At 34.0% G+C, this 10,491-nt stretch overlaps 1 protein-coding gene across 1 annotated transcript; it reads right to left on the reverse strand.

Moving 5' to 3' along the window:
- Nucleotides 1-1,273: 1,273 nt before the first annotated feature.
- Nucleotides 1,274-10,041, reverse strand: LOC138336228 (protein SEC13 homolog). The gene is made up of 10 exons (XM_069285624.1): nt 9,896-10,041; nt 8,273-8,317; nt 7,645-7,760; nt 7,107-7,258; nt 6,661-6,750; nt 5,573-5,616; nt 4,913-5,040; nt 4,003-4,123; nt 3,492-3,635; nt 1,274-3,015 (listed from the first exon to the last, which is right to left on the reverse strand). The coding sequence occupies exons 1-10, from the start codon at nt 9,896-9,898 to the stop codon at nt 2,911-2,913; spliced, it is 948 nt and encodes a 315-aa protein (XP_069141725.1). The 5' UTR covers nt 9,899-10,041; the 3' UTR covers nt 1,274-2,910.
- Nucleotides 10,042-10,491: the final 450 nt, after the last annotated feature.

The following is a 10,491-nucleotide window of genomic DNA, read 5'->3' on the forward strand; positions in this document are numbered from 1 at the left end:
TTACTCCAGCATACTACAGACCTAATATCATGTATCTAGGCCTCAGTTATCGACAGGAAGTTGTTTAAAGACCCTTGAGACCTTGACCTTCATTCAAGGTTGTGATCTTGAATGAAGGTCATGGTCATTTATTTGGTAGCCAATCATGCCTTCATGCCAGCATGCCACTGGTCCAATATGACATTTGTAGGCATCTTAAATATTGGCAAGAAAATGTTTGCCTACCGTATTTGACATCTGTGACATTGAATAAAGGTCATGGTCATTAATTTGAACAACCTTGGTAAGCCTTTATCCCAGCATGCCATTAAGGCTCAATGTTGGATCTCTAGGCCTTCTTATAGGGAAGAAGTTGTTCAAAGAAAAGTTGATGACGAACACCCAAGAATAAGCTCACTTTCCCTTCCTAAATAGTGTCTTTTTCATGGAACAGAGATAAAGTCTTTTAAAGATTCAAGTCATTGTACTCTAGCTACAATAAGGTAGACTTACAGAGATGTTTTATAACATGCATTATAATTGCATTTTTAGATGGTTACCTGTCTTTGATCGCTGTGGCACTAGTCACTGAGATGTTGTTCATGATTTTAACGGTTTAACTCCAGGGACCTTGAAAAAAGGTCATAGTTACTGAAAAACCACAGAGGTCATGCTGAGGTGACCCCGAACAGGGAGTTGTTAGAGCTTGTATTGGAGCGTAACGTAGAGCATCATAGTGGAGCGGAATTACAAGTCTAATTTCAATTAGATTGGCTTCATTGGAAACATCAGGTCTCTTGAGTCTTGGTAATGATTACCGATTTATTAGAATAACTTAAACCGTTTGTTAACTTGTAATATATAAATAACAATTAACACTCACAATGATGTAAATATCTTGAGTAGAAATGGATTTGGTCATATGTCTGTTCATTGTTTACTCTGACATTACGTGATATAAGCCTACTTATGTGTATGAATCCACGCTTACTCTTGCTCATATTTCAGTATGCCTTTAAAATACTTTCTTTAGTATGCATAGGAGCGTACTTTAGATCAATCTTGATATTTTTCGTGTATTAAATATATTGTTGTGTAAAGGGTTACTGCATTATCAAGACTCGCATCCTAATCTTAACTCGACTTCGTTTAGAGTGTTCTATATCAACTAGGCCATGATAATTCTTGAGACTAAATTGTTTAAATGGAAAGTTAATACCTGTTAGATGGACATATGATGACCAAAGTCTAGTTTTCCTTAGAGCAAGTCAGTTTAAAAAACAAACACAATATGTATCGGTCATTCAAAAATTATATTTACACAGATTTCCACATGATATACCATATGACACGTTTAACATTGTTCATTCACACATAATACACTCAGATCCATTCAGAATGTATAACATACACTGTAACCACTGTCTGAAGATTTATGCCGAAACAGGTGGAGATGTTCAATTACCAAAGACATACAATTTTACATGTAAATCTCTTTCTTTAAAGTTTCCATAGTGAATTTACTCACAACATACAGCGTCTCAACAATTTTCAAAGTCAGAACAGAACTTAACTGTTAAAACTTAACAGAAAATTTTGGCAGGAAGTCAATTAAATTTGATTGAATTTTTGACTCCCATAATGACATGGTAGTAGAAAGACTAATTAAACTCAATCAACATATATTTTAGACTGCTCTGATCCTGCAAATTATATAGTAATGATCCAACATCATAATATGATGGTACATGCCCTTTCAATTTTATGTTTTAAATGTTATTTTTTCATAAAGGAACTTGAAGCAGCCCTTGTTTTTTATCCAGAAAATTGTAAACTCTGTCAATTCAAAACAGGACTGCTTGAGATATCACCACACTCACATTTAAACACCTTACTCCATAAACAACCATTCACTTACACATTTAAATGAAATGTTATACATTATAAGTATAATGCATTACAATCATGGCACTTTGTTTCCTATTGCTTTACTTTTTAGATACAAAAACTCTGCAAAAATTATATGATACATGTAAAGGTGGTACAGTCAAACCTGTCTTAGCAACCACCTCTGTATAAAGACCAACTGCTTCAGAACACTTTCTCATGGTTCCAAAATCCCCTGTGGTTAAAGACCACTTTAATTGGCTATAGAAAGGTTTGACTGTATATACCAGTACAATGTATCAAGTAACCCAAGATACATTAACAAGATCCTTGTATCTAGAAAGTATAATCCATAGAAACCTAAGTGTTACAACATGTACATACTCTATCATATAATTCAGAGCTACAGCTTGGGTTATCAGTAATAATTTACTAATAAAAAATTCTCTTAAAACAATACATTCCGTAGAGTAATAAATTCCTTCAGTAACACAACTTCACAAATAATAGAACAGCGAAGAAATCCTGTGAAATAGAGACAGTATAATCTAATGCACTCTAAGCCTTAAAAAATATGAAAAATTTCCTTTTTTTTAAAATCAAATACATGTATCTGAACTGATTTTTTTTCAAGAATGAAATAATGGTTGCTTTCACAAGCCCTTAAAGCAAATGTAGAACAGACTAGTAATGGTATGTGAAAATATCCTTCACTCACAGGTATGCTGCAAAGATTGGGCAGTCTTTGCAATGTGTAACACTATAAATATTTGCCTTGGCACCTTTACATCTGTTTGTGCATACATCAAGGATTGATAGATTCCATACATTCACACAACTGCTCTGTAAGACTCAGTTTATTTAACCAAACCTGCCAATTTAAAATCAACAGGTTTATTCTGAGTTCATCAGTGTGAAGCTTGGAGACAGCAGTCTGTTTGGCATTCGTACCAGTCTGTTGATAAGTTTTTAAACAGACACACCACATGTAGCCCCTGACACAGTCCTGTCTGATGTTATTACTAAGTTGCTATGGTTACACTATCAACTTGAGGATCCCTTCTGACTGTCCACAACTTGACCTTGACCTTTTGTAACATCACTTATACACACCCACTGTCCTTCTAGGGTCTCTTTCCATAAGCTCACCTGAAATCAATACAATGTTAAAATTATAGTATTACGTTTAAATATAATTTGCAGGATTTTCTAATTACATCATTAAGAAAATGAACCAAAGGTTCTGTGGTCTAATATATTCTGAAGCACTGTACACATTTTTGTGATAAAAGTTTTCAAATCTTAACTTCAGATCATACCACCTTAAATGTGACTAAAAATGCCAGTAAGAAATATCATAAGCATAGTTTATATAATCGCAATGTATTTTTCAAAGTGTCGACTTCAGATAGAGGTAAACTTAATTAAAGGATTTAGCAAACCATGAAACATAATCAACCTTGCTGATGGCTTCAAATTCTAGAGTTATTAATCCTGTTGTCAATCACATACAAAGTCAACAAAATTGTATAACTGAACTCATTCATCCCTGTGGAAACATTTGGATTATTCAAGTTCAAAGGCAGGACTAGTCAATCATGAAGTTTCTGGGGTTGTGTACCTACCTTATTGTCTCCCCCTGATACCGCCAGAATGTTCCCTGTAATGGACCAACTCAGATGCCACACGACATCGTTGAACTTATTTAGTGTTTTTGATGTCCAATCATTACTTGTCCCGTCGTTAGTCCAAATAAGTACACGGAAATCCTGTCAGTGCAAAAAAGTGAATTAGCATCAAACATGATTTTGTATCAAAGAAAAAGTAGATGTCTTTTTAGGAAAATGGATGAACCAATTAAGATTAATACATTTTTAAGTTATTTCAGGTATTCATGACTAAATATTTGTTTATTTCATAATGATTTAACTAGTTTCAGCTAAATACATGAAGTGAAAAAAATCATGTCTGTACAAGAAACTATCAAATATCAAATGTGTATTAAGTAGCATTTTGTGGTCAAAAGGTCTTCACCATGATAACTATAGATATAAAACTATTAATACAGATTTACACCATGGGTGCCTAAGTGACAGTAGTATTCTATTCACTGTAATATGCATTCATGCTACTCACCTGAGAACAACTGGCCAGGATACTTTTAGGTAGACCTATAGAAGGTGCCCAGGCGACGTCCCTCACCCAGTCACTGTGTCCCTCTAACTTCTGATCCTCCTTCCATTGGCCATCCTCTTCCCTACACAATATTTCAATATATTTCTCACATGTTCAAGCATGAAGAGGAACACAAAAGTTTTAAAGTTTGTTGTATTTATCAGGCTAAGGGCATTTCTTCTGAGCAACAACTGTATTTGCCTTTCATTTTAACAAGAGATCCCAAAGGGATCTTGGCGCCCACCAATGAATGATCTACGTCTGACAATGGAAAGAGGGATCTTTTCTCTCCTTTTCAAACTTTTACTACATAATACTACATATGAAATTTGAGAAAGATTTTTTCATTACTTTCTGAGATATATAACAAACTTCAATTATTATAATTGAAGATGGCTGCCTGTCAGCCATCTTGTTGACCGATCGATCTGAAAATGCAATATGCACAACAAAGGTCCTAGGGGAACCTACATGTAAAATTTGAAACAGATCGCTTCAGTACTTTCTAAGCAATAGCGATAACAAACTTCAATTATCAAAATCCAAGATGCTGGCCTTTCGGCCACTTTGTGGACCGATTGATCCCAAAATATAATATGCATAACTAGGGACCTAAGGCAACCTACACATGATATTTAACGATCCCTTCAGTGCTTTCTGAGAAATAGCGGTAACAAACTTTAACTTTCAAAATACAAGATGGCGGTCTGACAGCCATCTTGTTGGCCGATCAGTCCCAAAATGCAATATGCACAACTAGGGCCCTTCAGAATGGGATGTACTTTTATTTTTAAATCTTTGATAATCTCTTATATCTTTTGCCTATTTCAATTTTATTGTTTTATTATGGGAAGTGAAATAAACAGGTTACCTCCAAATCTTGACGAGGTTGTCACATCCCCCAGATGCTAGACGTTTGACGGCTTGCTGACGTACAGACTGGTCCAGTAGTGCTCCAGGAGATATAGAGGGTGCCCAACTCACAGCATTACAACCAATCTGTGTGACAAACCATATACTGATCAGGTACATAGTATCCATGGTAATCCTCCAATCAAACTTGTGATATCAATCCAAAGGCTTTCAAATTGCTTAGAATTGTGTTATAATACTCAAACAGAAAATACTGTTTCTACATTCAACCCCGAGCATTTTTAGAAGTGCTAATAGACAGTTGTTGATGAATCTCATTCTCAATACAATTGAATCGTAACATCATTCTTATACACACAATATAATGTTGATATTAATTCTATTATCAACACATAATAAAAACTTCATTGCCAAACATTAAATCTTCCATGTACAATGTAAAATACACATTTGAACCTCGTTAATTCAAACTTATATATATTAACTTCAATAACTTGTTTGATTCCAAATATGTTGGTCTGAATTAAACTTTTAATTTTAAATTTAAGTAAACATAATGTGAATACTCCGAAAACTCGTGTTGACTTAAAAGTTTAATATAATAATGAGGTTTGCCTGTAATACAAGCATACACCTCCTCCAGGAAAGCTTTACTTACAGAGTGGGCATTGTTTATTTTCTTGGCGTCCCAGGCTCCATCACCTGAAACAGCATACAAATCTTGGTTATTCATTCATAATTATCTTACAGTTATGAATAGGATTCCATTTAAGATGAATGATCATTAACATGACAATCAGATACCATTCATGAAAAACAGAAATGGGTAATTCATTTTGTACTTCCAGGATGAAGAATTTAAATGATTATAGAGCGTAACTTAATTTTGCTATTTCAAAATGCTTCTTCAAGCAAAAATCATAAACACTGTAGATCATATTAGTCATAAGACCAACCGTGGCTCTTCATCGATGAACAAATATACATTTTAAATTTACAACTCTTTATGTAACGTTGTCATATATAGAAGACAGAAAAATGTGCCGTCTCATCCCTCATGTCATATTCAGATGACAGAAAAACATTACGTCTCATTCCCGTTGTTGTATACAGACGACAAGGTACTTGGTGTTACCTGATCTATGTTAAGTTGTGTCCAGCAGACAAAATATAAGTTACATAAGTAAATTTTACGTAAAAACTAGGTTTATAACAAACATTTTGATAGGATAAAAGTACACATTTTCTGTCATGTGATGCAGATTGCTTGAATATTTCCTGTGATGTGCTCCGATTGTCATTACCTCTGTAAACAACAAGGCGACGATCCCAATCATTCTACTGTCAGTAAAATACAAACCCCGTAAAATAAAGATATCTATGTTATGAAACAAATTTGTGAATGTCACAAATATTGGTTCTTGATTTTCTACATTATCTAATTCGGCATAATTCCAACCTCATCAGAACAAGCAATAAACACGTGGCTATATTGCTCAAATGTCTGGGAAGGAACCCAATAATGACTTCCGGTCTGGAATTAAGGTACGGAAAGAGTTAACAGGACAATCAGGTACCGTTATTGAGAAAACAGAAAACAGTAATATTCTGTGTTATACTGTACTTCCTACAGTTAGAATGGTACAGATCAGTGGTATTTTTAAAAGCTTCTTCATTTCAAACACTATGAACACTTAAGATCATATTAGTCATAAGACAAAGAGAAGTCCCTAACAACTAACTCACCAGCACTGGATATTATGGAGATAGATCCGTCGGAGCTACCACATGCCAGAATGAGTCCAAATTCATGAGGAGCAAACTGTACTGAATTCACTGAAAAACAAAAACACCATATAGTCCTCCCTAAATTACAAGCTGGAATCTTAAAGTTGTTTGGCTTCTAGTCCTCGGGCAAAATTTTAGTTCTGGATTATACATAATGAATGGTGGACTAGACCAGGTACTAATTATAAAGCAATGATGTTTGTTTGTTTGATTGATTAACGTCCTACTAACAGCCAGGGTCATGAGGTTCTGAATTAGAAACAGTTTTATGTTACCAGGTGCTAACAAACATGACAAAACCTAAAGGAATTAAGAAAATATTTCAAAATCAAATGAGATCCAGAGTAATATTCACTTATAATAAGATATTTCCTCCATTTGATATACAGTACTAATAATGATACCTGATGAGTCATGATTTGGGTATTCGTAGAGTTTCCCCCAGGTTCCATTGCTTTCTTTCCATATAATTACTTTCTTGTCATAACCACATGAAGCCAGCAGGTTTCCAAACATAGGGTGTGCCCAGGCCAGCTGCCAAACTGGACCATCATGACTGGAAAACAAAATTGAATCAATCAAATAAGAATCAACGCATCATGATTATCAGACTTAACTTTCATATTTTTAGGGATTTTCTTTGGAAATAAATAACATGTTTGTCTATATTAAAGTGTAAGAATTTTCATTTTATAAACTTTAACAGGAACAACGAGCATTTTTTTTATCTTATTCATATATTGTTATTTGTGAATTAAGTTCTTAATGAATACTTTTAATAGAAGTAAGTCTTTTAATTTTTTTTTAAATTCATGGTTATTTATTTGAGAAAGGGGAGACAATGCCCTTGTTAGCTTGCACACTCGATATAACTGCTCCACCCATCAGTAATAACTGATCAAGCAGGAATTGGACACCAACAAGGTTTTGTGTGATACTAACCCTCTCAATTCTGATACTAGAGTCTGTTGTCCACTCTTCACATCAAATATTTTTATTGTACGGTCTGATGAACAGGTGGCTAATTTTGTTCCGTAGTAGTCTAATTGGGCATCATGCTGTATTGGGAAAAATAGATATAGCATTCACAATGTATGCATATCCTTCAAAATCAAATGAGGATATGTCATGATTGGAAACCAAAACCCTATTGTACTCCTTCCCTATATCTGTTAGTGTAAGCTGAAATGAGGCAGTGAGTAACTGTTTCAATCCAGTAATGAGGTTAACAATATACAATTGAATTACATAAAGCAGATCATGTAATGTATATATGTATCAACACTGATGCACTGAATTCTGATAAATGTTCATTAAACTCAGAAGCAGATCCTACCCAAAATTCACAGAAATTAAAATCAGGATGGTTTCAATACTAAAAATGAATGTTTGTATAGTGTTCTTCAGCATTTCAACTGATTTAGATTACATATTAAATAAGGTACGACTGAAACCATTTTATATCAACTCTCAAATCTCACATCTCAACCTACAATATATGTTTTTTAGTTCATATACTATAGGTCAGATGCATATGGTTGTGTTTTCCATTCAAGAATCTTGTACTTACAATCATATCTTCATGAGCTGTATCAACTGAATTTATAACAGACACCTGGAAGAAAAAAATATAATTATACTCTTTAGTACTAGTCTTTGCAGTAATTACTATCAAGTTGTGTTTACCATGATCATAAACAATGAAGAACATTTTTCTCTTGAATTGTACTTCAACACAAAACAATTACTCCTCTACCGCTACAGTACTACTGTATGGATTGGTGGTGAAGGTGTCAGATATTTTATAAGTTAGGTCACAATTCAGAAACCAAATTGCAACTGAGACACTTTGGTGGTTGCAAGGTATTGGTCATCCTTGACAATCTAGAGGTTATTATCACTGTCGTAATATTCACCCCTGAAATACCATAGCAAAACTATAAATAGGTTTGGTCCTTTGATGTACACCAGAAGAATCGATTAACATACAGTACACTGTGGTTGACTATATCACAGTATGACTATGAAGGTGGGTATCACTATCTATAATCCTCAGAGCTGATTGGTCACATTTTTTCTCCCTAACTTCCTTCAGTTTAATTATGATATACATAAGTATTCCATGGATGGGTATAACGACAGTGATAATGTTGAGGGTGAATACCAGAAGATAGGCTAGTGGCCTTTTTTCAAGGGACTTCAGCTTTCCTCAACCACCTAAAACTGAAATGTCTTTAATTGCCCATACATGTAGCTGTTTGATACTTAACTTAAAACAACAACAACCAACATTTAAACTGTCATCAAAATAGTGTTTGTTGTGTATTTTAAGAACCGACAATAAAATATTATGCATCATCATGTTAAACTGGTCAGGTTCGGCACATGTAAATTTATTGCTATTATAGCGATATATAGCTATACAAAACTGACGTTAAACAACATTTAAACAAAAGATAAAAATGCTTCCACTCAAAACCAACTCCTGAAACTTGCAGTGGTTGTTTATTACGATCATTCAAACATATTGAAAGCAGTTTTTATGAGGTATAATTAAGCTAATTAAGTTAATTATTGCTCTATTGTTTCGAACGAAAAGTGGTTGCATAGTGGTCAAATAATCCCCATACAGATTCCTTGCAAGTTTCAGGAGTCGGTTTTTTGAGCGCAAGCATTCTTATCTCCTGAAATGTTGTTTTTCACTAGTTTTGTAAAGCTATAAATAACTATCATGGCTATAGATCGTTATAATAGCAATACATTTACATGTGCCCAACCTGCTGGTAGTCTGGTACAGTAGGAGTTTGACAATCTGTCAGTAATATTTATGATATATCATCAATAGAAAGTCAAACTCCTATCATTAAGCGTGTGATCTAATTTTTTGTGAAGTCACTGATCCCCAGTGGCTGCATATTTCTCCTTCTTTAGCTGTTTTATTAATTTTAATGAACAAAGACAGTTATGATTCACAAACAACCTGGGGATATAACAACGATATCTTATATTCTTCAAAACCCGCTCACCAACGGCATTTTAAGGTACTATTGAGATAATGTTGGACGAGCAATGAAAATGATAATGAAACAAGGAGTCTGAACCATCTGGATAAAACGACACCGGTAAACTTCGTTTGGCATGCTGGGTATCGATAGGAGATACAACCATGACTAACTATCATATCGGTACTTACCATGGTGGATAAATGTTTGAATATGTACTCCGCTGTATAGTTGGTGTGTACTTATAACTTTAATTCAATGCTTTATAAACGTAATAGCTAACACATCACGAAACCGGTCACTAAAACGGACGTGGCATTCACTTCCGGTTAAAGCGCCACCTCTCGACATATTTTATTGATTACCTCCCCTGAATTGATATTTTTGGTGTGCAAGCACCTGCATTAGGCACAAGTACTTGGAGTTTCGTATTTAAAATATCTATATTGATATTATATGAAAAAAAAAGTTTTCATATGACGTAGGTCTAAACTTCAACTAAATGAATATGGGCATTATTACTTTGATGTAATATAGTATATTTATGGCTATCAGTAATGTACATTTGTAGCAATTAAGTTATTTATTTTCTACGATATTAGATAATATTGCGATTATAGGCTAATGTTTTCCATGCATTGCCTACACTGTAAAATAGATCAAAACAAAAAGTTCAAAAAAGGCAAAATAATTATAAATAAATAATTCGCGTACCTACATAATATCAGAAACTATATCAGACTATACAATTTACATACTCTCTACTATAACATATTTCGAATGAATA

Source organism: Argopecten irradians, chromosome 12 (genome assembly GCF_041381155.1).
Source record: "Argopecten irradians isolate NY chromosome 12, Ai_NY, whole genome shotgun sequence".
NCBI lineage: Eukaryota > Metazoa > Mollusca > Bivalvia > Pectinida > Pectinidae > Argopecten > Argopecten irradians.

Coding starts and splice junctions, on each gene's coding strand:
- LOC138336228 (XM_069285624.1), bottom strand. Junction 7,259..7,644: donor CTAGTATCAGAATTGAGAGG/GTTAGTATCACA, acceptor TTTGTTTTCCAG/TCATGATGGTCCAGTTTGGC. Junction 3,016..3,491: donor TATCAGGGGGAGACAATAAG/GTAGGTACACAA, acceptor TATTGATTTCAG/GTGAGCTTATGGAAAGAGAC.